Consider the following 26883-nt stretch of genomic DNA (forward strand, 5'->3'; position numbering starts at 1 on the left):
GAATGGGTGATGATGGAATTTTCGTGGGTCAAGTGAAAGATGGTGGAAGCATCTTTGTCGTTAGTTGAAGGGGTGTTGATGATGATCATCGTGAGGGAAGTAAAAGAGGGTTGAGCCATGGATGGCGTTATTACAAGGGATATGATGAAGATGATCGTGGGTGAAGTAGGAGGTGGTTGAACCGCCTCGATCAAAATTCAACCCACCAACAATCAAAATCAATCCTTCAAAATCTTCTCGTTTCAAGCATCTTTGTCATGTTTCAATCACCTTTGAGCATTTTTATTTTCACCATATCGTAACATACGTTCCTTCACAGTCAGTTAATCGGGGGGGGGGGGGGGGGGGCTACAACTACGGGTAGAAACTTGTTGTAGCAGCGCTTGTTACAGAAGGGGTCTCGTACTCGCATAAGTGAGCGGGCCACAGTCACGAAATTTAGCCCTGCAGGGGCTGGACAGCGTCGAAGGTTGAAACAAAATGGATGGTTAAAAAATGTCAACTAACGCAGCCATTTTAAAGAAGCAAATTCTTTTCCGCATTTTGTCAATATTCCGGAACATTTCTGAATGGAATTCGGCGTCAGGATTCGAGAAGCCTACCAATGCCGATCTCAAGGAGGATTAAAATCGGAACGCCAATTCTGAAATATAAAACATTTGTTCCACGGTGATGCTTGAACACGTGGTGATCACATTGGGCACCTCACAAACAAAATGCTTGAAGCCAGTCTTACCAGAAGAAAGCGTTATTAATCGCAATAGACGAAAAAATATCGCGAGTACGATTTAGGCCGGAAAGTCACAAAACTTTATTCCGCTTGCTTTGGCTGCCTTTATGAAGACACCTTGCTGCTTTCAGAACACAGCTTTCAGTTGAGTCACGGTGTGCTCGCGAAACTTGCCAGTAAGAGCATTATACTACTCGTGATGGCAAGACATGAAGTGCATAGAACAGTGTATTCCTTCAACACAGCCGCAGTCTGGTGGCTAATTAAGCAGGAAATCTTATCTCTTGATTCCCTGAAAACATAAGCCAGTCCCCATCGCGGTGACAGGCACTTCTGGTCTTCCACTTCCCTTTGCAGATTGCTTGGACGACGACATTGCGGCCCGCTATACCGGCTAGACTTCACGACAGAACGCTACGTTGTTTGCAGCTTGTCCAAAAAATTTATCAAAAAGACACGAAGTCACCTACTACAACAATTTTAAAAAAGCTAAACAGTATAGCAAACCTTCTCTTCCTCAGATTGAGCCACCTCTTATATTGACGGAGGCGACAGGTGCTTAGGAACACAATTATGCAGTGTGCTCGGTCGTGATTGGCTCAGGGCACCCTTACCTGCCACAGTGCTGCCAACCCCTTGTGAGACGGGGGATAGGCGAAAGTTTGCCGTCTCAATATAGCACACATACAGAGATAGGGGGCGTTTAATGCTTAAAATTGCACAGTACACAGGCGTCGTTTTCTCATTAGCGTCGTGCAGCCCCGTTCGTATACGGTCATAAAACTCCGCGGGGAGTCTCTACGCGGCCCCGTGCTCGCCCAGCCCTTTGCGAACTGTGGAGTGTTGGAGAACGCCAACTGTGAAGAACGCCAAGTAGGAAAGAAACAGAAAGCTTTTGAAAAAGTGTCTCATCTACCCGCCGCGGTGGCTCAGTGGGTAAGGCGTTTCGCTGCTGAGCACGAGGACGCGGGTTCGATTTCCGGTCGCGGCAGCCGCTTTTCGATGGAGGCAAAAAGCAAAAACGCCCGTGTGTACGAAATTTCGGCGCACGTTAACGATAGCCAGGTGGTCAAAATTAATCCGGAGCCCTCCACTACGGTGCGCCTCATTGCCTCCGTTGCGTCAGCGCGTTGAACCCTAAAATCAATCAATCAATCAATCAATCAATAAATCAATCAATCAATCAATCAATCAATCAATCAATCAATCAATCAATCAATTAAGTTTCTCATCTGACGGACACAGCAATAGTTTCTGGCTGAGGCAGTTTTTGACCCCTATTCTAAGTACCGGATGTTTTTGTTTGCGTTCTGAAGGCATTAAGCATCTAGAAAAGAGTTGAAAAGAGCATTGCGGTGTCACTTAAGGGCGACTGAGTTGAGTGGCCTCCAAGCGCAAAAGGGGTTCACTCTGGTAACATGAAGCCTGAAAGACGATATCAACGCCTTTTCGAGCAGTCTCTGGCCATTTGCGACCTCGGCTACGCAAACGAGGCACGCAGTCACGCATTCGCTCTACAAAACAAACAATAGTAAAAGAAAGCACTCCTGAGCAGGCCGGGCAGCAATCGAAAGCCCAGCGGGCCGCGTGCAACCCGCTTGGCGTGTGTTTGAGACCCCTGGGTTATAATATGCCAAAAAAAAAAAAAAAAAGGAAAGAAGTTGCAGGGGTGGATTATTGATATTGAAAACATTATTAACTGTTTACTTATTTCCATCTGTGCGCAAAAAGCTCCGATGAAAACGTTGTGAATTGAAAATTGCTGTTTTCTGCGCTCTGATCCATCCAGGTTTTTGGTGGCGAGAAACAGCACAGGACAATAGAGCACGAAAAAATGCGCACTGAAAGAGCAGCCCACGTCATAAGAAGCACAGTGACGAAACGCTCTATACAAAATGGATATTCCCGAACAAAGCCACGGAAAAACAGCGGAACGTCACAACAGCGCCCCATTGTGCGATGACCAAAGTGGCAATAATTTATCGCTGTAGGAATTATAACAACATGTCTGCAGTGTACTAAACCATTTGACGCGTTTTTTGTGTTTCATTTCTTGCTCTTTGAGAGAAAGACCAATTTCGCTGCTTTAAGCCGCGCCGCTTAGCTGTGTGCCCACTGCGTCACATACGTAGTGAGCTTGACGAACAACCGATTAGATCTTTGGTGTGTTTAATTGGAGTGCTGATACTTCTGTTTATAAATAGTTCTTCATGATCGAAATTGAAGGTCCCACCTCCTGGTCCTAAATGAAGGACCTGCCTGCGCTACGTTGAGGACATTTTTGTATACTCTTCGATTTTTTTATACTGGTCGATTCTGTATACTCGTCGATTTTGTATAGTCGTCGATGTACCCGTCGGCATCGCCGATAATCGGCCACATGGCGCCGCTGCGTAGCGGCCGACGGCGGCAGGGCGTCAAACAGCTCCGCTGGGAAGGAAAGAAGAACGTTTCTATTTTACAGCGAAGCTGTAAAATAAAAACGTTTCCCTCCCCCGCCCCCCTTAAGATCCCCCTAAGATTCCCCTCATAATCTCCAACTACGGAGCGATGCAGAGAAGAACAGCACACGGGCGCAGCACCGCCTTATAAAAAATTAAAGAACGTCCTTGGGCCTTTGTATTTTGATATGACGGCGTGGGTCTACACCCACTCGTCCCAAGGCCCCACGTGATAGGCCAACTATACTGGTCAGGAAGGCCAACTTGTCACACGGAATTTCGTATGAGCGATTCTTGTGTTACCTAAATATTCGTCACAAGGAAAATTCGCTTCAAGAGCTTGCTTTGGAACATTGAAGCAGTGTTTCCGCCTGAAGTAGCCCATACGTAGCTAAAATAGCAAAAAGGTGTAGGGGAGCGAGTGTGCATCAAAGGTTTTGACAGAGGAAGCCAGGTGAATTTGCCGCCTCCCCGCGTTAATTACATTCAAATGACAATTGCATTCAAATTGATATTACACATCACGCAGAAAAAGAAAAAAAAGTCGTACAAATGACGCTGCAAGCAGGTTGTGCATAAAATTAACAAAGCTGTTTATGTGGCCACTTAAGGTGTGATGTAGGGCAAAACAGGGTAATAATTGGAATTTTATTTTTAGTGCCAAAATATGACATTCTTTGAGAACGTCCCCGCGAAGTGGTATGCTCAGATGCGCAGCAGAAGTCATAAAGATGACGCCAAACCTGCCCCCGTGTGGCCACGCCTAGTCACTGCAAGTTTCGTGGCACACACAGTGGTATTTGCCTTGTTATTTATTTTCTTTAAAAACAGGTAATAACGTTTTTTTTAGAATTACATACAAATATAGCGTAGATATACTCGAATTTTCCTGTAGTTGAGCATATGCCGCAATGGTGGTGCGTTAGTTGAAATGGCATTGCGAATGCATTGCGAAACGTTCATTTAGGACATATGGGTCGTCCATCCTTCTGTTTGCGCTGACGTAATCGGCTTCTGTTTCGACATATCACAGCAATCTTTCACGTCAGAAGTCCCCTGTGCTAGTAGCATCGTGCCGCTTATGGTAAATCGTGTGTGGTCGTGACAATTGGAAAACAATGAAACAAAATCTTTGAGATTTCTCAAAACACCATTTCCGCTAATAAAGGGAAGATTATCTTTACAGCTGTTTGACGTTCCGAAACCATTTTGTGTGTGCTGTTTCGCAACGCTATATTTAGATTCTAAACCACAATAAGCATCTTCTCACCAACGTTTTCTTTTTTATTCTCACTTCTGCAGAAAATGATTACAATTTGTGTTTGTGCTATGTATATATTTTAAAAACGAACGTTTAATGCTACCATAATTATTCTGGTTCACAAGAAAACCCAAGGAATTTAACACATATTGAAAATGATACAGCTGTGTGCCTGTAAAATTATTTCTGCAATTTTTCCTTAAGCTGAGAAAAAGGGTGAAAAAACTTTAGAATTTTATTTTAACAACACTTAGATATTTTTGTATCAAATTTCGCACACGGTTAGTAGACATTCGTTATACGCAGCCTCCAAAATTCCAAGTTTGTTGCTCAAAAAGCAGCGTTTAGCCGACTACGTGCACTATCCACCTTCCCTTAAAACCTCAGCTCAGAAGCGGATGTTTCAAATCATGTTGTCTGGGGCTCCAGTGAAGCCACAAGGGGGCCCGCTTTCTGACCTTAGCAAAATCTTCCTGGCCCTTTCCAGACAGAGCTTTGTTTATAAATCGGGGACCAACCAAATCCAAGCGAGAAAAAAAAAGCACTCTCGCTGGACATCTTTTCTGTGCGCAAGTTTCCATGGCTAAATTGCTCTGATAGCATCCCCGCGTCCTAACACAAGTTCAGGAAGCGCTCATTTTCCCCCTTCCAACCCTCTCCCATGGACATCGCTTCAGCCGCGTTTCAAGGGTTTGAATACGTGTACCGGTCGCACCATCGCCTGGTGACACCGACCTATCGACGGCTTTCCCCAACTAGAGTTGTAACCAGAGTGGCGTTACCATGCGGGGCCCGCAGCTTTGTCAAGCTGTCCTTTCAGACAGTCTTTGTGCCGGCCTACGGCATCGTGTACTTTGTATGTAATGCCTATAAATTCCATTGTTCATTTTTCAAGCCAGCTAGGTACGCTACCTCAACTCCCCTATATAATCAGCGCTTGAAACAAGCGCAGGTCGCGCTGCCCCCTTCACCCGTCCTAATCAACAGCTATAACGAGTTTACCATTGTCGAAAACAGATACAGACCCGCTTTCAATGCGAATTTTCGGCCACCGCTTCAAGGCTTTTGTTCACACGGTCGCAATGCAACAAAATCCATGCGACGAAAGGCACCCCTCCGCCGAGTTAGCCTATGCCGTGTTCTCCGGGGGCGATGGAATTGTGACGAGTGGGCTCGTTTCCTTACCGCGTATATTGCACCTCGACTGTTCCGAGACTGTTGAGGCTCGGTGCAGGCTAATCACATATAAGAAAATAACGAATCAGTACTGTTTAGGCCACTTCAAACATTCGGCGCCACATCACCCCCTGACTAGGTGGCAATCTGTAGCATGGAGGCTTTTAGAGTCTAACACATTCCCCAACCACGGCGCCCACAACCGCCTGTATCCCGACCTCTATAAAGGCTCCTGCCAGTGGTGCGCCGCAAAAGTTAAACTTCATGATATCATTTGGGCCTGCCCAAAGCACCCCATTCGTACAACACCCACATCACCGGGATTTATCATAAAGAACCTTGAGCAGTGGTAGGCATAAAGCTAAAGGGCTATAATATAAAATAAAAGCCCAACCCGTACCACATACGTATCACGGGTGACGCCAATTAAAAATAAACAAACTGGACCGAGGTCAACTAGAGTTTTGAAGAGGAGGAAATACCCACCGAAGTGGAAAATAAAAGGGAAAAGGGAAAAATGCTACACAGCGACACCACAGCCAGGAGAGCGGGCCCGGGGAGACTCCCCTGATCTCCCTTGGGACGGTAGCAGGAAAGGTTGGGATGAGGGATGCGGATGGTGGTAATAAGGAATGGGTTATGGGAAAGTGGGTGGGAATGGGGACAGCGAGGTTTTTGTTCTAATCCTTAGATGTCTGACTCCTAAAATAGGCCTGAAAACTCAGGATGGGCGTCAGACGATTCCAATTGGAATTCAGCGGACCCCACTATAGGTTCCAACCATCTGAGCCCCGACATCGAAGAACAGGGAGAACTTGCGACGGAGTGACGACACCTAATCTCTGGACCCCTTTCACAACCAGCCCCCAGCTAACACCCACCAGGTCCCCCTAGTACCCAAGAGACACCTGCCCAGCCTACACAGGTACTAAGCCCCCTCGTCTCGACGGTTTCGGATACTGGTAAAGCTAACTGTCCGATAGACGGGGTAACTGTACCCTGTATGCATCCGTCGATCCCTATGTGCACCTGAATCACCTATCTCCATAGGAAAGCCTATGTGACTTATAGGGTTTCGGTGGACCTCTAATAGGAGCACATTGGCAGTGCTGCTCAGCTCCGTCGCGGAGTCCCAGCTACAAGCCGTCCGACTGGCTGAGGATGCCGCTAGGGCCCACGAGCTTTTGCCCGCCATCTGATGGGAAAGGACCCGCGGAACAACCTATTCCGCCCCTCTCCTCCCCCCCATTTTGGACACAATAAAGTTTATTCACTCACTCACTCTCTCCCCTGGAAAAATGTCTTCCTAACAACGCATATGTGTCTAAAAGTGAAGCCGACTTTAAGAGGATTGGTGGAAGCGAGGTTTTTGTAAGAACGCTTCCCTATTAGGTGTTGCACAGTGGGGCATGTTCATCTACAGAGGCAGTATGATTTCAGAAAATGGCTATAACTCCTGTTCTAATTAAACTATCCTGAAACCAATTATATGACAATTAGCCACCAAGATGACTCTATGTTACGCCGACTTTCATTTACTTGTCGGAAGTAGTTCATAGTGAAGTTGTAAATATTGCGGGATTCCTGTCTGCTATCAATACATGGCAATCTACGCAGGTCCACGGCAACTTTTTATCCCACTCAATATCTTTTTACACCGTTAAATGCCGTTGTTAGCTGCTTCCGGGAATAAAAAATCAGGAATATTTCTCATGGTTTCGGATTCGATTTCCCAATCATTTCTTGCCGAAGGTACGCCTGTAAAGAAAATTTGAGACTGACTACATATCGAAACAGCCAATTGAATCAGTCTCCAAACAACCCAGTGTAATAAATATTAAATCAACTGACGCAGACGATGCCGGAAACGCAAGTTCGACAGAGGAGCAGAGCCAGCAGCTAACCTTGCCGCGTCTGTAACTACCACGCCGGCGTGAAAAAGCGCGCCCCACTCCAGCAACCATTGCGGCGTATTGCGTCGCCTTGCCCAAAATCGAGCAGCGGTTGACGCAGGCGACAGGCACACGTGCGGAACATGAGGCGAACATAAATCGCCAGCAACAAAAGAAATAGACTGCCCTTCCCCTCTGTGAAGGATGACAAGCGAAGCTGAGGTGCTGAGCCTTAACGTGAGCGAAAATATGCTTTGACCAGTGCCTAGTCCGAGGAATGGTAGAAACAAAAATACGTTTCTTTGTAAATGTTGATCCAGCACACTTCACACTTGATTGGCCAAGTGAAACTTGGACAAAATAGAGTTTGTCCCAGCGGACAAACACGGGGTGGTGCCCAATGCGAATTGACGCATGTCCCGACGCTCTGCTTTTTATCGCCCGTCAAGAGCTTTCTTCACGTCTGGTCTTCGAGTGCTACGGGTCGTCCTTTTCGCTATTGCGCGAGGAACCTACCGAGCTGACAGTCGACAAGGTACCGTGTTCTAAGGCCGTTTGACGGCCACTCTTTCGCTGTCGGCGACGTCTTCGCTAAGCATACACCATGGAACAGCCGGAAACAACCGGCGGCAAGGTTGCGCCGACACCACCGCTATCTGATTACTACAAACGACAACAAGCGACGCAGATTCAAGCAGAAATGCCGCCGCGGTTACACCAACAACAAGAACGGCAAGCACGTGCCGACTTCGAAGCAACTCTTGGCGCGAGCTCCGAGGCTGGCCGCGAAGGGCCCCTGAAGGGAGAAGCCACCAGCCACCAGCATCGACGCGAACGCTCGAGGAAAACCAAGCAACGCTATGGGAGGAATCGCAGCACTCGCCTCAACTGCAACGACAGCCGACGCTCTTAGAGCCCCTCACAGAGCAGTACAACGTTTAAAAGAACGCGCCGCGACCTCTTGACGCATTCGGTTCAAGAAAATGAATCTTCCATCTCAAGCGACAAGACGGCATGGAAACGTACCTGACCAAAGATCACGCCGAGGACTGCGGCCATGAGGTTACAGCGCCTGACCCAACCATCGCAGCCACTAGTGCACATCTCATTAACGCTGTGCTCACCACTGCATCACAGGCGGACTGGTCTGCAACCAATTTTAACATTTGCGACGGTTACGGTGTTGACACCGGAGGAGCCTACCAGGTTCAACAACGACGTAAGCTTAGACAACTAAATTCTAGTTCAGAACCTCCCGTGGAAACGTATGTCCTCGTAATACGCCCGCGTGCCCACGAGAATCTCGGCACTCTACCAACTACGGACCTCCACATCGCCCTCATCTCCACAGCACCCGCAGATGAAATTACAAAACCCATGACGTACAGAGTTCATCCTGCGTCGAACACAATCACGTTGCTGGCCCATGACAAAAAACAATCCGATGCCCTACTCAAACTCATGAACCTGGAAATTCCGTGTTAGCAGATCGCTGTGAAAATCTACCAGGCTCCCGGACGAGATATGTGCCGTAGAGTTACCTATAACATCGACTGCAGATAAAGCAAGGATGAACTCCAGGCGGCGTTGGCCTGCAACCGTCAGAGAATACTTGACACTCGCCCAATGGGCAGCCGTGGAGCACGCCTGTTGACGTTTGAGGGGCGACGCCCACCCAGATCTGTGATTACGAAGGCCGCATTTCCCGAGTCACACTCTTCGAACACAAATCGGTCGTCTACAGTCGCTGCCACCGATTCGGTCACAAGAAAGACGTGTGCCCTCACCAGGCAGTATGCGACACATGCGGCAAGAACCATGGAAACGATACGGATGCCGCCACTAAATGTAAGGAATCAAATATATGATGATGATGGTTGGTGTTTCATTGCGCAAGGCCAACGAGGGCAAAGAGCGCCAGAAAAGAAGTTATATAATGAAGCGAAGTGATTACTACAAACAGGTAGGTATAAAAACATGTAAACCGAACATAGTAAAATCAATTAAATCAAATCAAATATAGGAATCAAATATAGCGACCTGCCGCAACTGCAAGATGCAGGGACATATGGCTACCGACCCAAAATGTCGTACTAAAATTAAGACTGATGCGGAACTAGCCGCAAAACGCCGACCTCGGTCACAGAACAGGGGGAACAGATACGGTCCCCTTCGATCACCGAGCTGCAGCAGAACGCTTGGGCAACGCGATGCGGAGTTAGCAGATTATGCCTCGCAAGGACGTACCACTACAGGCCTGCCATCGTCAGCACATGGCACAATGCACGGACAGCAGCGTTCGAGCTACTCGCAACCGGCACATGTTGTGCGAATACGGCACGTCTTCTACGCCGCGGCGGCCACAATAACCAGCCAGCTCCAAGAGACTGCAAAAACATCAACTAGTGCTACAAAGGAACAACCTCCACAGAAGGGCATCCTGCAAGAGAAAGCCACTATTCAAGCCGAATTGGAAAAGCTCGCGCAAGAAACAGACGACCTTCGACGAAGACTCGAAGAAACGGAAGCGCGGCATACCGCCCTCCTCCAGCGACTCCGCGCTGCACGGCGCGAACGGCCGCCAATCGGGCGACCACCTGCAGCGGAAGATTCAGCTACGGCAATCATGCAACCAACGGGCCTGGCACAGCTGCTTCATCAACTGTTTGAACCGCTGCTTCAAGCACAAAAAAACCACTACCAAGCACAAGAGCAACATTTCCGGCGTAAAAATGAGCTCCCTCAGCGGCTTATCGCGTCCCGCGCTTAGCTGCATGGCTTCGGACCTGCCACCCGGCATTCATCCCCACTTGTTGTTCGTGAGACTATCAGGAACTGGGAACGTGACCATCGATCACTCTCCGGACTCGAAAATTAATGTTAACAAGCGATGGCTCCACCACTTATAGTGCAATGAAAATGTCGCAGACTCAGCTTTAAAATCTCCGCTTTTAGGCTTTACCTTCAATCCCTCCCACACCCTCCATTTATCATACTCCTTCAGGAAACCCACGATGTATACAACTTTGCAGGGTATGATTCATTCATACAGCCCAGTATGCCCACTCGCCGCGATTCCAATCCTCGTACCTATGTTGTGACATATGTCCTTCGCACATTACCAACTCATCAGCTAGATATTTCCGCATACAACTCTATCACGTCGGAATCGGTCCTTACAATCACTCAATTTCCTGGATGCTTTGCCACACTAGTTGTCATGAATTCGCATTCGCTTCCTAAGGCGAGACCCGCTTTGGGGTGGTTAGGTAAGCTCCTTCGCTCCTACCGCGATCATGCTGTTATTTCGGCAGGGGATTTTAACGCTCCACATCCAGATTGGCTCTACACCTAAACCTCACCATCAGGTCAACTCTTAAGGCGGGTCACTCAGCGACTCCGATTTTCTCTGCTTAATGATCTAACCAGTACTACACGACAAGGCAATAGTTGCCAAAGAGATACGATTCCTGATCTCACTTGGGCAATAGGCTTACCTTCGGCTATAAGGGAAGTCTAAGATAATTCTCTAGGCAGTGATCATCACATTATTCACACAACTGTACCCTTGAATGGTGCTTCATTTCCGTCGCCGCGAAGTGCTCGCCTCACCAATTGGAGTGGTTTCCGGGAATCAATCGATACGGCTGCCATATCTAATTTACTGGATTTATGCAATTTGTGACGCCTCTCGACACCACACCACGCCTATTGCTCTCTTTGGCACACGTCCGGCTGTTGATACACATCTTTTAGGCCTTTGGGATCAGCGTCATACGCTTATGCGCCGATGGACGCGGAATAAGCTCAATCGCTCCCTCAAAGCACGCATCAATGCTCTCACAATCGAGGCTATAGGATATGCGCGCACTCTTGAAACATCCAACTGGCTGTCCTACTGTGACTCTCTGAGTGGAACAGTGCACACAACTCGAATTTGGCAACTTATCCGTTCCATGTCCGGACAGGCACAGCGATCTACGCACATCACATCGTTGCGGCTGCAGACAGGTCTTAGCTTCGCTGACTTGGCTGGCAAACTTCAAGCTTCCTTCTTTCCTTTTCCTTCTTTGCCTGCTGTCCCTCCTCCTGTCACTTGTCCCACTCGAGAACCTATTGACGCAGAATTTACGTTTGCTGAACTGCGCGCAGCATTCACCGATTGCAAACGACACACTACACCAAGACCGGACATGGTTACATATTCCAACTTAAGGAACCTTCCGGACTCCGTTCGAGAAATTCTTCTACGTTTCATCAATGAAGCATGGCGAACAGGCTGTATCCCCCCTGAGTGGAAGACTGCTAACATCCGCCCTATCCCAAAACCAGGAAAATCACTTGCTTTAAACAGTCTAGCCATATTTGACTTACGTCCTGCGTTGAAAAACTGATGGAGCGTATAGTCCTGCATCGCCTCACTTGGGTTCCTAAACAGCCAATTCTTTGACTGGACTATGGGTGGGTTCGGCGGTCACAGGTAAACATAGGATACAATGCTGCGAATACAACAAGAGGTGTACGCATATCCGAGTGCAGCCCAACTTAGAGCAATCGTTAGTCTAGACATCCAAAAGGCGTTTGATGCAGTTCCGCACTCTGCCATTCTTGAGCAAATACAGATACTGACGCCTAGCTCCCGATTGTACAATTAAATTCATGATTTTCTGACCACACGACTACACTTTTTGGTGTTAGAGGACTACCATCAAGCCCCCTGGACTCCTACCAGGGAAGTTCGTCAGGGATCTGTCCTTTCCCATACTCTGTTCAATTTAGCACTTCGCCCCCTGCCTCGTCTGCTACATTAAATTCCTAATCTCTCGTTTGGACTGTACGCCGACGACATAACCCTTGCTGTTCTACCGGCAGCCAGCTGCACTGTTCGACACACTTCAGGCTGGCATTGATGTGGTCCACTCGTTCGGGTCAAGCGTGGGTCTCAAACTATATCTGCAGAAGTCTGAGTACCTCGTGGTCACCGACGAGCGTTTGCGGGCTAAAGCTAGCGACCAACGCTCTCGAGTAGAACTCATGGTTGATGCATTCCTCTTCCATGTAAGCCCTGGCTGTGCGTCCACGGCTTCGACCTGCAGGATGGGATGATGGGAAGGCCTACAAGTAGCTCAATCGATGTAACGCTCAAAATAACCAACTAACCCACATAATCGGCGGGCTAACCCGACGTCACCAAGGCCTACGAGAACACGATATTACCCGACTTGTAAACTCTCTAATATATACTCGCGCTCTTTACGCACTGCCATAGGTAAAATGAACCTCATCGCAGCGATCTCAGCTTGAGCGGCTCCTCCGGCCTGCCACCCGTCTGGCTCTAGGGGTACCTAGATATACCCCCTCGCTAAGTTGGAGGCTGCTCAGCCGTTCGCGTCACTGTCAGATCAAGTTGATCTTCATTTCGCGGCACAACACACTCGTCTCCAGCTTACTTAGCATGGGCGTCTTCTCCTATCCTCCCTTTATTACGATATATCTTTCTTACCCGACATTACAGCGACATACCCCTCTTGGTATCCACTGCCTCGCATAACAGTTCCTACCATTCCAATCAATGTATCCGCAGCCTCACATCCAGGACGTCGTCGAGCTCGAATATGCACTCTTCGCTACCGCTATGGTGATCTACCAACAGTGACGTGCACAGATGCCTTCTTCTTCTCCAAAGACACATGCGGTGTCACAGCAGTGGTTCCTCCGGCCCACCCGACATTGCAGAAAATATACTCAGGCGTTCTTTCTGGCCTGTCTGCATAGGCCCCAAGCGATCCCCGACGCGATCTTATCCTTAGCCACTCCTTGTAATCAAGTGATCCTCAGCGACAGTCAGGATGCTCTTCGCTTGTTCCAGGAGCAGGCGCTTCCCATCAATATGATGTGAACACTCCACACTCATGTGGCCAAACACACTGCTACTAGCTACGTGCTGGACTGAGTTCCTGGTCACGCAGGCGTTCTGGGCAACGAGCTGGCGCATCAGCTCTCCCGTGCGCCGTCTCAACCGGGAGACTCGGAGACTCCCTGGCCGATCCCTTTGCACCCACCCACGCAAGTGCGACAAGCCCGTCTCCATTGACGCCAGACTGTGCAACAGTTAGTCAGGAATAGGGAGCCTCTTCCGTCTCCCTCTCACCTGTTAACAAGGGCAGAGGCTTGTCTTATCCGGCAAGCGCAAACTGACAACCTTCTAACTCCACACATACTACATGGACTGGAAGGCCATCGCAGCCCTGCACGCTGCTCTAAAGGTTCTGGCTTTCCCAATACGCCGCATTTTTTGGGGGACTGTTCTGCTTCGCAACCATCACTCGTAAGACCCTTTCGCCTCCTCCCTCTTCTCACCAAGACTGGCCCGCGCCAGCGGAGGGAACAAACCGAGTGGCCTGGTGGCGAGCTTTGGTGGCTAACGGTCATCAGGTTCTCCCTTCTGTATAGATAATTTTTTTCCTTTCAGAACCCCGGACTTTGGGGGTCTTTTTCTTTGTTTTTGTGTGTCAATAAAGTTTACCAACAACAACAACATGGGGCTGTCACTTTCCCTCCAATAGATGTACATGTAATGACAGTATACGGAAAATTCCACAATATTTGCTACTTAGAAGAACGTCTTGCTGGGCCGGTTCGTGAATAGTTGCCATGACTTGAAGCGCCACAAAAACACGGACGAAGACGCAGAGTAGAAGAGACAGGCGCTAGCTTCTAACTTCACTCACTCTGGAGTCTGCGTTAAAAAGTCTTGTGCTCACAAATGCAGGACAGATTTACCAATCAAATTGGCAGGCTTCCCTCGGCCGGTTTCCCTGGCCTTGTCGTCATCGGTGTGGTAAAGATGTTGCTAAAAAATGGCAGCATCTCCACTCCGTGGATGATGTGGAGGGTGCGGAGTACTGGGACTCGAAATGACATCCAAGTTGTGCCCCTAGTGACGTCCGATTTGCGCCCCGACCGTCATTCGATTTGAGCCGTGAGAGTTGAGTTCTTAGATGCAGGGATGATTTGTATTCGGTGAAGCTCGTTGTCTTCGTTGATGTTGAGCAGCAGCGTGACGCTTCTTACGTTCGTTTCCATCCATGGCGGGATGAGGGTGTGTGATTTGCGGAACCTGCTTGTATACGCGGTGGACTGCGGCGCCATCTCCTGTTTACGCACAGCACCATCTAGCAAGACCTAGTGACAAGGTCTTGTTGTGTACTTCAGTTCGACCAACCGGCCTTTCTGAGACATTCCTCCATCGTTTTGTTATAGCCTTTACACCATTCTCCAAGGGATTGGTTGATTGATTGTAGGGTTTAACGCGCCGACGCAACGCAGGCGATTAGGGGCGCCGTAGTGGAGGGCTCCGGATTAATTTTGACCACCTGGGGATCCTTAACGTGCGCCGAAATCTCGTATACACGGGCGTTTATGCTTTTCGCCTCCATCACAGAAGCGGCCGCCGCGGCCGGGAATCCAACCCACGTTCTCGTGCTCAGCAGCTCAAAGCCTTAGCCACTGAGCCACCGCGGCGGGTCATCCTCCAAGTGACCTCTCCAGTTAATTCTTGAACCGAACCCGCTGTCCCTACTACAGAGCGGCACTGTCCTGGTTTATAAATTGTGCGCGTTTACCGGCTCAATCCCTTTAGCCGTTGGCACTGGTCGTAAATAGCAGCCAAGAAGCCGCACTCATCAAAGCCAAAATTAATTGGACATGTGATGCGCACGTTCCAGTGGTATCTTGTCATCATGATCGTAGATTGGCCTTGCTGGTCGGTCCGCAATGAACCGAATAGTAACTGCTCCGCTTTATTCTTCCTCTCCCTCCTTCCCTATATATCTATATATATACACAGGAAAATGTGTCGGCAGTCTCCAATGCAAATGAGGCATAGGGGTGTTGTTAGGTTTTTTTTTTTTTTACTACCGTTAGATAAGTTAGATCGAAAAGCGTGGGTTCGGTCCCCACTATGGGCGCGTGTTTTTCTTTCTTTCTTTCTTTCGTTTTTTCTTACGTATATTTAAAAAAAGTTAACTTCACTAACGGTAGTAAAAAAGAGCCTAACAACCCGCCTATGTTTTCTTTGGCGTTGTAAACTGCGACATACCCTTCTGTATTTCGTCAAATATATATATATATATATATATATATATATATATATATATATATATATATATATATATATATATATATATATATATATATATATATATATATATATATACATATATATATATATATATATATATATATATATATATATATATATATATATATATATATATATATATATATACATACATATACAGAAACAAATGCCGGCAGTCTAAAACGCCAAAGGAGGCATAGGGGAATGGTTAGACTATTTTTTTTTTATCGTTAGTGACGTTACATTATTATTTTTATTAATTACGTGAGAAAGAAAGAAAGAAAAACACGCGCCCAGAGTGGGGACCGAACCGACGCCTTTCGATTAGATCTCGAATGCCTTACCAATTCGGCTATCTGGGCGACTGTGTTCTCCTTCACTTTCTGGGGTATTTATATTTACTACAACTGTATCTGACATTGGAGGGTGGTAGCCAGCGCCACTCAGACTACACGGGGAGAAGGGGACCTTCTTTTCAACCCCCGGGGTGTGACGCGAACGTCTACAGCCTGTCATATGCGGGTAACTGGCGGGAAACCCTCTTATGCTACCTTGGCATCAAGGCTGCCATAACCGAGGCCCTCGCTAAGCTTTCGCACAATAATAGTGTTTGGAAATAAGGGGCTCGTTAGGAAGGGGCTCGTCCGGCCCGAATTGTACCAGTATCTAAAAAAATTGACCGCGTATCGGCTGACTTCCTTGCAAATATCATTAAAAGATGGCAGTCTCCTGCGCCCCTGCCACGTAAATGCCTCTCTTCCCTCTCCCGTCCACCTCTCATGCTCTTCCCCTCCATTGCGGCCCTCCCACGATACGCATAGTGGATGTCTGCTCAAGCTAATTCAACTTTCTTGTGTTCCACTGCTCCCGCCATCTCCCGGTAGGAACCTTTTGTTTACTTCTGAATATGGAACACTGCCACGAGGTCCAGGCTTGCGCGAGCGCTTTCTGTATTTTCGGGTCGAAACATTTTTTCACACGCATTTCTTTTTATTTATATCTCAAAAATCAAGCAGCCATGTATACTTAATTAAAGAACACTCCAAATACCACTTGTGTATATTGCCTGCAACTCTGATTGCCTGATTGTTTTATTTTTTCCTGGACAATGTTGACAAGCATAGAGTGTGTTGCCAGTGGTTTGCAAACGTTTTGTCTATATAATCCTGTCGGTCCTTTTACTTTACCCTCAATGCCGAATGAAGGGACAGACAGACAGACAGACAGACAGACAGACAGACAGACAGACAGACAGACAGACAGACAGACAGACAGACAGACAGACGGACAGACAGACAGACAGACGGACGGACGGACGGACGGACATTTATTTTCGGATTTGAGTAGCCCAAGAAATGTATCGTCTTTAGAAGCTAGAAAAACTAAGTGTCGCTTATCGCGCCTCCGCGCTCTTACACCTCTGCTGATTGACCACGCCCGCTCCTGTCGCTGTCAGCAGAGTTACTTGATATAAGGGGCCTGGCTGTCAGTAGAGACTCGAACGCCCACGCCGGAAGCACCACACGGCGACTATGCTTGGTGTCGCCTAGCAAAGCCTCATATCGCTGGCGGGACATTGTTTCCCCCTCCGGCCTTGATTGGGAGGCTTCACAGGCCGACAGAATGGAGCTGCCTAGCAACGCTCTTTCTTCACTTTTGTCGCCGACGCATTCAGGTGCCTTGAAAAACCTGCATATTTATTTTCTAATAATACGTTCCTTCAAAATGGAATGATTTTTTGCTTGATTCATTTTTTGTGCTGTTGACTGGCTGAACTGTCCAAGTTAATTAGCCGTTTTATTGCGGGTATGGCTACTCTGCGGGTATCTAATAATGCTAGGCCTGAACCACCACCATGTTCATTTTCCGATTGCCCGAGGCATTTATTGACAGAATCCATACACCGCGACGCGAATCGAGGAAGCGCAGTAATACGCAGGCTCACGCGTAATAACAAAACGTTATCTGACTCCAACCCGGCTCCCCACGATGCCAGCGAGCGTTAGTTTTGCAGCACGTAGGTGATGAGCTGGCTTGCGCCCAAGCAGACGGTCGAAGAGAATTTATGTAGACATACGTTGATATGTTGGGGCATGATTTAAATTCGGGCCTCCTTCTGCGAGCTACCTGTCGATATTGTCGGCATTCGTCGGCGTCTATAGTCGTCACTGTCGTTTCCGATGCGGGATATGGTAGAGAAGCTCATTTTTGCACCACTTCGATTGCCGGAGCGGTGTTTATTGACGCTTGTAGAGTCATTTGCCAAAACCAACATCGTCATTTGTGTCGTCGATGTTGGAGATTGGCTGATAAATGAAATTCATGAGAATCATCGGCACTTACGGCTGGCATTGTCGTAATAATCTACAGAAGAACCATTGAACTTCTCTCGTCATGTGCATCATTCTGGAAGACTGGCAAAAAACTTATATCACTGGCTTCAAAAATCCGTTCTCCGAAAGATGCAGAACAGGCTTCCTGCTCCCATTTATCAGGGAGAGACGCCATCATTAACGCCATCAACCTGTTTGCTTTGAGCGCTATCGATGCCTTCTTGAGTAACTATCAAAAAGCACTTTCCGTTCCGCTCGCATGGCCTGAAGATACGGTCTGTGGTTTCGATTGTAACGGCCCTGATTCGGTCCTTGATTTCCGCCTGTCCATGTTTGAGCACTCACAAGCCAACCGCAGCCTCCAGCCACCCGAAACTACAAAAGAAAGCACACTGTAAACCACGATAATTATCACCGTCGATCCGTGGGAGGTATTTATCGCGGCGTGACCACAGAAAAATTGTGCCACCCTGCTCAGCAACGTTTAGCGTTTAATTTTATCCTGGAAGTTGTTTTTCTCTGAAACGCAAACAATAAATTTTACAAACTACAATTATCCTCAACACGTCCAAGGCTCTGAAGAGGACAGCATATTTTTTTTTCGTGTTTGACAAAGTGTTTGAAGATGTGTCTCAAACATTGCTTTTATGCAACCTAAGTATTCTCAACATTGACCGTAGTGTCAAATGGATTTTGTGTTTTTTTTTTTGCTAATCGTCTTCCCTACCTATACGTTGGCGGCAATAAATCAATAGTTCATGTATGCTCCGGTGTTCCCTGAGATTTCGTGCTTCGCGCATCGGCATTTCTTAAAGGAGCCATGAAGAGAAAACACAAGTTTGGTTCATTCAAAAGATTGTCTCGTTAGAATCATACTGACACCACTTTTAACGTAAACATCGCTCAAATAAGCTACATAATTCGGAAAAACGGGAATGGTCATGCGACCCACCAGCTCATTTCCCGCAACAGAACCTATGTCGTCACATGGGCTAAGCTCTGCGATTGGCGGAGGCTGGCAGAAGCAGACGCAAATTAGGTAGAACTTACAAACTAGACGAACGAGCGATTTGCGCTTAAATTTAGGGCACATTCTTTACAAAGCAATAAGAATGATGGGACATACCGTGGAAGTTACGAAAGCACATGTAAACATAGAAGTACTGATGCGTTCTGCTGTTCGTACTGCGCACAGCATGCCTGGTTTCGCTGCACAGCACTACGGGGCTTGGGGTTGTCTCAGACGACACTGGCCGATTGACGCAAGCAACGGTGTCTTACGTGACCCCATTTGTCGAGCGAGCACTGTTTCAGGGAACGAATATTTTCTCCCAGAACAAAAACAAGCCAGGTTTAAATGCGGGCAAAAACAAACCAAACGCTTGCCACGGTATGGTGGCGCCATCTAGGCTACGGAACGTAAAGAAACGCGGGAAAAAACCAACACCGCTGTACAGGGTGGAGACAACCTTCGAACGGTCCCGTGCCGCCGCAATTGGGCCAACGGGCTCAGCGCGTTATTCTTTTCGTTTCCCACGAGACCTAGCAACGCGAAACAGACAATATGATTCAAACTTCTTCAGTAAACCGCGTTGCGGCGATAATTTTAGCGCGGTTTTGACACAATGACTTGCTTCGGCGGCGAGCGAGCAACCGAAAATGGCGGCGCCAGCGTATACGTGTCTCTACCCTGTACGGCGGATGCGTGAATGAAGGTACTCCAGGCTGCAGAGCGGTCGGTTTCAGTGATGTCACTTGGGACCACAAAAACGCACGATTGAGCGGGAAAATGAAAATTTTAACCTAAATTGTTTAATTTCTCAGTGAATAAAGCACCGTTTGTATCCGGACAAGCTCTGGGGGCACTATAAAACACGAAATCTTTCGAATAAAACCAACTTGCATTTTCTCTTCATGGCTCCTTTAAGTGTGTAGCTATTGCCTTGCAACCTATGATATTCATTACAACTTTTCGCCCTCGATTCCGCCTTATACTGCGAAAAAGAACTGCCAATAGTATTGCGTTGATAAAAGAAAACATTAATGGCGTATGTAAGTGGTGCTTTCAGTGGCCAATGGCTTAAAGGAGTACTGACACGAAATTTCAAAGCTGAGATAACTATGTAAAACGCTTCCTTTTTATCAGGAGATATCTCCCAGCAAGTTTCAACAGCAACCGTTCAGCGAAACATATTTAAAATCCATTTCAATCTTCGCCCGCACGAGAAAGCCCAGAGCGGGCCGACGTGACATCATCTGCTACGTGCCCCAAACTGCCGACGTCGGGGCTCCCGTGACGAAGCCGACGCGCTGGCTGTGGTTGGCGCGCGCTGCTCGGGAGTGTGTACACGTCATGGTTTTGGGACTGACGTCATGCTGCCCGGGCCTGTGGGGACGGCGAAAACCTCGGCCGGTCTGGGCGCGCGCGTGCGCTCGCTCGCGCGTGCTTCCAGAGAGGCAGGGATACGGCAAGAATGGTGACGTCATGTTATACATGCTGTCATGGCGGCCGCTCGGCGTTTTTCAGTCGAAACCGAAACTGGCACGAATAAACGACGCCGTAAATGAACGTTTACGCTGCGCTCGACCGTCTAATCTGTCATTCTATGATTAGTGGGCTGGTAGGCATGCATAGCAGCGAAAAAAACGTAACATAAAAATTTCGTGTCAGTACTCCTTTAAGTAGAGTAGGCGCAAAGACGTGGCCTTCGCCGGCCGGAACACTCTTGCCCTCTTCTATGTGATGATGATGATAATTATGTTGATGGGGATTCTCCTTTGTTCTTCTAGTATAACTTTTAGCTTTTGCTATGCTTCTTCTTTTCATCACAAAACATTTTTTGTCGACGCCGTAAAAAGCATTTCTGTTGTGCCCAATCAGGGCTGAGAGTAAGCGAAGTAAATTAATGAATAGAAGTGAAACTCACTTACAGCTATGATGACAACGTAACTCACCTTTTGTTCATTGTCACCAACTTCTGGTATGATATATATATATATATATATATATATATATATATATATATATATATATATATATATATATATATATATATATATATATATATATACATAGTCTGGAAAGATAAAAACTCACACAGAGCGCGAAAAAATAAGGTTTGGAAAGACAGACACACGAGAAAGACATAGAATATAAAAATAAGTTTACTGACGTTTCAGACGTCACTAAACTTGTTTCTATTTTCTACGTCTTTCTCGTGTGTCTCTGTCTCTACTTACCTTATATATATATATATATATATATATATATATATATATATATATATATATATATATATATATATATATATATATATATATATATATATATATATATATATATATACATATATATATATTGCCGCGAACCATGTATTGGTTTATTTATTGTTTGTTTGTACTGCCGGGCCACACCCGGCTGTGTTATCTGCGTTCCAAACGAAGCTCGTCTTCCGTTCTTTACTTTTATGCCGCACTGGCTATCACATTCAGATAAGCAGACTTTTTCGCCCTAACGTCACTAGCCCAAAATAATCTTATGTGATCTAGAATGTTCTGGATGTGAATCGACTGTTCCAAAAACACTTACGCCGAAAGATAAGAGCCGCGGCATTGGATCTCCGACGCTCGCTTGAGTACGTCACTTTACTGACTGCTGCTTCGCCGACCGTGTATTGAGTTATTAGGGGAGCACAAGTTCACTCCAATAAACTTGTTTTTCTTGAAGACAACCGCGTCGGCTTTGGCAACGTGGCTATATATATATATATATATATATATATATATATATATATATATATATATATATATATATATATATATATATATATATATATATATATATATATATATATATATATATATATATATATATATATCTGGTTCTTTAACTGTTCGGCATTCGGGTCACCAAGTTATTATGAATTAGAGGCATTATAACGTAGGAAAGAAACCAAACGCGGCTTGTAATGTCGTTGACTTTGTAGCGACAGCAAAACAACGGCAATTTTGTTTGTTCACGAATCTGGTGGCAATGATGCCGCCACTCTATGGCGTCGTCATCTCTCTTGCTTGTACGAGATTTACATAGTAGGGGCATCCAGCGTCCAACTTGGGGGCGTCCAGGCGTCCAACTCGGCTAGTGCTCCTATCTGTTGAAGCGGCTTCTTATTATTTGTTTATATATTTACAAGATACCTACATCGCCACGAGGGCATTTTTGTAGGGGGGACATGGAACATGTACAGAACAGAGTAGACAAAAACATTTATACATTCATACACTTTTCTAAAAGCACTTATTCATTTTGGTTAAAAAAAAACGAACACCACATTGATCATAAACGGGATCGAAAAAGATCGTTGTTTTGTAGGCTAACCAATTCCTCTGACAACATATTCCAGTCACATATTGTTCTTGGAAAAAAAAAAGAATTTGCAAGAATATTTTGTCTGCGGGAATACTGTAGCGTTTTTTGTGAATTGTCATGACGCAGTGATATGTAGTTTGGCTCATGAAGATACTGTTTTTTGTGGATACCGCTGTGATTTTACTAAATGCAGTGGAAAAATTTTAATCTTAACTTTTTACGTCTGGACTGTAGTGGTTCCCAGCTAAGGGTAGCTTTATACGCCGAGATGATAGCAAAAGGGTCGTAATCGTTAGTAACAAAACTAGCTGCCTGGTTTTGTAGCTTTTCTAATCTTTCTATAAGATATTTGAACCGCGGAGCTGCTCTAGGGCTGGACCTGATTAGAGTCTCTGCTGGTATCGTGCGCCCGCTCTCTGGCCAAGGTTTCTTCGCCGCGCGAAAACCGGTTGCCACTACAGAAAAAAACAATAAAAAATAAAAAAAACAGATCCTACTTGTTTGGTACGACAGCTTACTGCCCTGCAAACGTTTTTCTAGCACTCTATTCTCGTTGAAAGGTGAAGCCGACTTTAAAAACATTCTGTAAGGTTGGTTTTTGTAAGCCGGCTTTTCCACATTCCCTTTTGCGCAGTGAAGCATGACCATTTACCGAGGGGTAATGATTACAAACAAGGCTCTAACTCGAGTTATCGAAGAATTCCCGAAACAAATTAAATCACAATTAGCCTTTAAGAGGACCCTGCCATTGCGTCTAGTTTCATTCAGCTGTCATGATTACTTCACAATGAAGTTGTAAACGTTGGAGAATTAATGTATGCTGTAAATTGCTAGCCATCTTCCGACGCAGTATGGTTACAGAGAACGGCTGTCACTACTCTTTTACCAGAACTATCCCAAAACAAATTATATGGCAACTTGTAAAAGTTACCTAATTATTGTCTGCTGTCAATTGCTGGCCGTCTTCCGAGGCAGTATCGTTACAGAAAATGGCTGTCACTGCTGTCTTACCCAAACTATCCCAAAACAATTTATATGACAAGCTGTAAACGTTATCTAATCACTGTCTTCTGTCAATTGCTGGCCATCCATCGAGGCAATATGGTTACAGAAAACTGCTGCACATTGCTGTTCTGCCCAAAATATCTGAAAACGAATTACATTACAATCAGCCGCTTAGACGGCTCTAAGAACACGCGCCACAGCTTTACTGATCATCATTCTTAGCAGAGTGTATGGCAATTAATATTTTTTTAAGTGCAGAGCACTTTAAGCGCTTTCCTTGTCGTCCTAGCTCGCTCGCTCAACCCAAGTATATAGAGCACCAAGGTGGTGTTCCGGGGTGACGCTGTTGTTTGCGGCGTACCCCAGAGCCTTCGAAAGCCAAGCGGTTTATATAGTCACAACCGTTCGAAACTCGGTAAACGCTGGCGCTTGTAATACATCTTCCCGTTGTTTAGCGCAAAGAAATCTATAGGTACATTTGAGGAAAAAAAAGGCCGCGTATCTGCTCCTTTTGTTGCAAATGTCATCAAAAGACGATAGTCTTTATCGACTTTTGCCAAGTAAATGCCTCCCTTCGCTTTCCCGCTCACTTCTCATGTTGTTCCTCTTGCGTCGCGCTCCTCCCAAGGTAAAGACGCCAAAGGTTTGCTTAAATCATTTTAAATTTCCCGCGTTCCACTGCTCCAATTCGGGTGTCTCGATGCCAATTAACGCTGCCGTACGGCGAAGACGCGCGTGAATCGAGGCGCCCTACTTTTACGTTTATAGAACCGCGTTTCCCTAGTCTACGTGCGTTCCAAGCAGAACGTGGAATCTATCTAGTGGAACCTTTCGTAACTGTTTCCACTTGATTTCTTCAAATGCCGCCTGAAGCTATATGGCGCGGGCGACACCAGGCGACGCTGGAGTGATATTTTTTTCTTCAGTTGATGAAGTATTTATTCTCGCCAAAATCAAACATGCACGATTTTTTATAAAGGAACGCTGCAAATATAACTTCTGTATTAATTTGTTGTCTTATATGTGAATAATGTCTTATTTTTTGTTCTTCAACAATATTGACAAGTCTGTCACAGGCAGACAGACGGACAGACATACAGACAGACCAAAATTTCTGGGTTTAAGTAGCCCAAGAAAGACTATCGTCTTTAATATACTTAATTAACTGGCAGCGCCAGCGTTACTTTAGTTAGGAAAGCCCGTTGTGTCGGTTTTTACAATATTAAACGCAAAATGTGGCAGTGCAATGCCGGAACGTGCGGGGAGAAAAGCACAAAGAGAATAGAACTCCCGCTTGTGCAGTTTCAGGCAGGGGGCGGGCGAGCACTGTGAAGGCGGGAAACTGGAATTGCATTTGTTGGTAACAGTGAGCGGAGAACGGCGCTACAGCCCGTTATGGCGGATCACTGCTCTGCACTTCCGACAGCTTTCGCATTTAGTGAAACGGCTTTAATTTTTATGTCTATCATTTCTAACTCTGCATCATGTAAATGGTAAGGGCGAGAACTGAGCTTTGCCCGACTGCAACAGCTGCTTAACGCCTAACCTGTTCGTCTTTGTTCCTGCAGGTGAAGCTTGCTTCAGCCCAGAGAGACGACGGGATACGGTGGGGGGACTTCGCCAACAAAAGTGACCTGGCGTACATCGAGTCGCTCAGGAAGAGTGGGCAATTCTTCGACCATAAAGGGAAGCTGAAGGCGTGCGATCCAAACGACACAGCTCCAGCATACGTCAAGAACAACCAGCATTTGTTTCCATACCTTATGGTTGCCTAGAAATCGCACCTCCCGGCACACAAATCGTGCGATGTGGATTCTACTTTTATACCGTGTACGATTGTGTGCGGCGTTGTGTAGTGTGTACTATTTTTTTAACCGCTTTTATTCTTCACTTAACCACCTTCCAACACTGATCGTATTTGCAAGTATATAGACAAGTAAGTTTCAGTATGTGCTTCGGTGTTTTTTTTTTTTCAGCAAAAACATGTTTTTTGTGCTGTGCTGTCACATTTTTAGAATAGATTCTTCGCTTCGCTCCTTAGTTTCCCAGTGCGCTCATATTTTTTTTATTGCATGTTTTTGCACACTGTACTAGGATTACGGTAGTCTTCTGTGTTTAATGTTCAATGCTGCAGAAACTGTACAGCATATTTATTGCCGTCTGCTGCCTAGCGCCTGAGTTAGGATCACAGGCTTGTCAAGCTGCTTCCGTGCAGCTTTAATTGTCGTCCTTACCATGTACAGAAACTCCGAATAAAAATTCCTGAATCCTTCAAGGATAGTCGTTCTTTTAAGCTCAACAAAGCAATAGCGTGCCGTCGCCTCCTCTGGCTTTTTTTTTTTCAGTCTGCCCACTGTGCCTCCAAGCACTCAATGGCAAGTATGATTTTGTTATATGACTATGATCAGTGTGTGTTAGTGTATCACTGTTTAGAAGGAGCTCCAATTTATAAAAGAAGACGCAGAAAAAGCCTAACAAGCCGCGTGGTCCCTGGAGAGAAAGAGGGTAAACTGTTTATTGGAGTGCTCTGCGTGTTTCTGTCGATTTGCGTGCACGTTCCACCTGCTTTTCTACAGCATTGTTTAGTTCTATTTGCCTATAATTTCCATTCAGCGACGCAGACATTTTTGGATGCGTAATATGTGGTAGAGTGGCCAGCTTCTCTCCGATTTTTTGAGACGTCTAAAATACGTTATTACTTGCCTTATGTAGATGCCATCCCATGGTACTTCGGAGCACCGATTGTGTCGCAGTCGTATTTCTTTGTGTTGATCACGGACAACACCTGATCTCTTTTCAACCCTTATATTTGTGACCAGAGCATAGTTTGTGTCCCGTGCTTCGGAAGGCCATCTGCATTCTATACACACGCGTCTTTGATGAATTTTATTCATTGCATGTATTCTATACAAGATGCATTCTGCATTATTTGCACACGCATTCTATACACTGTTACGACATTGCGACCCCACCCCTGGCAACGCGTTGTTGCCAATGGGAAGGCGCCCTAAAACCGGGCTCCATCGCCTCCGTCATGTGTGTTGGGGCGTGTTGAGGAGCGGTCAGCAAATGCTGCTGCCGTGGAGAAGACGACCAGAATCCGAAGGCAAACTAAACTGGTTTACTGCATGGCGAGAGATGAGCCAAAGAAATACAGGAACAACGCCCTTCCGGGAAGGTTACAGTACAGGACTCGAGCAGAATGACAGCATTGATTCGCTGCTCTAAAACGAATAAACTACTGCGCTTGGGGCCCCCGTATTTATACCCAGAGTGCTAACGGTCAAACAAGTTCTCCTCCTGCTTTTTGCACACAGCGCGAACATGTACACAACACTCTTTTCAGAGTTCGTGAGGGGTGGGTAGTAGCGGCGCACGCTCAACCTGAGAGAGAGGAGGTCTCCGATGCGACGTCTGCCTCGCCGGGACACGTCTCAACTTGCGCCTGCCGCCGGCCGCCGTAGTTTGAATCCCGCGGACAGCGAGGCGCCCGCGATCCGCCCGTTCCCAGAAACGTTTCGGCTTGTCCGAGG

At 46.5% G+C, this 26883-nt stretch overlaps 2 protein-coding genes across 4 annotated transcripts in view; both read left to right on the forward strand.

The window, feature by feature from the left end:
• Positions 1–25625, forward strand: part of LOC144153616 (beta-1,4-mannosyl-glycoprotein 4-beta-N-acetylglucosaminyltransferase-like) — a 98573-nt gene extending 72948 nt beyond the window's left edge. For 2 of the 3 annotated variants that reach the window (XM_077685267.1, XM_077685266.1), the window contains exon 2: positions 24919–25625. In XM_077685267.1, the coding sequence (XP_077541393.1) occupies positions 24919–25125 (207 nt within the window). In that variant the 3' untranslated portion in view covers positions 25126–25625. The remainder of the gene's footprint in view (positions 1–24918) is intronic. The other variant, XR_013319333.1, reaches the window with a different exon arrangement.
• Positions 25626–26674: 1049 nt separating this feature from the next.
• LOC144152532 (beta-1,4-mannosyl-glycoprotein 4-beta-N-acetylglucosaminyltransferase-like) overlaps positions 26675–26883 on the forward strand; it is a 69401-nt gene continuing 69192 nt past the window's right edge. The window contains exon 1 of the mRNA XM_077683825.1: positions 26675–26708. Coding sequence (XP_077539951.1) covers positions 26675–26708 — 34 coding nt within the window. The remainder of the gene's footprint in view (positions 26709–26883) is intronic.

This window comes from Haemaphysalis longicornis, unplaced genomic scaffold (assembly GCF_048455015.1).
Source record: "Haemaphysalis longicornis isolate Haplotype H1 unplaced genomic scaffold, Haemaphysalis longicornis Haplotype H1 scaffold_9, whole genome shotgun sequence".
NCBI lineage: Eukaryota > Metazoa > Arthropoda > Arachnida > Ixodida > Ixodidae > Haemaphysalis > Haemaphysalis longicornis.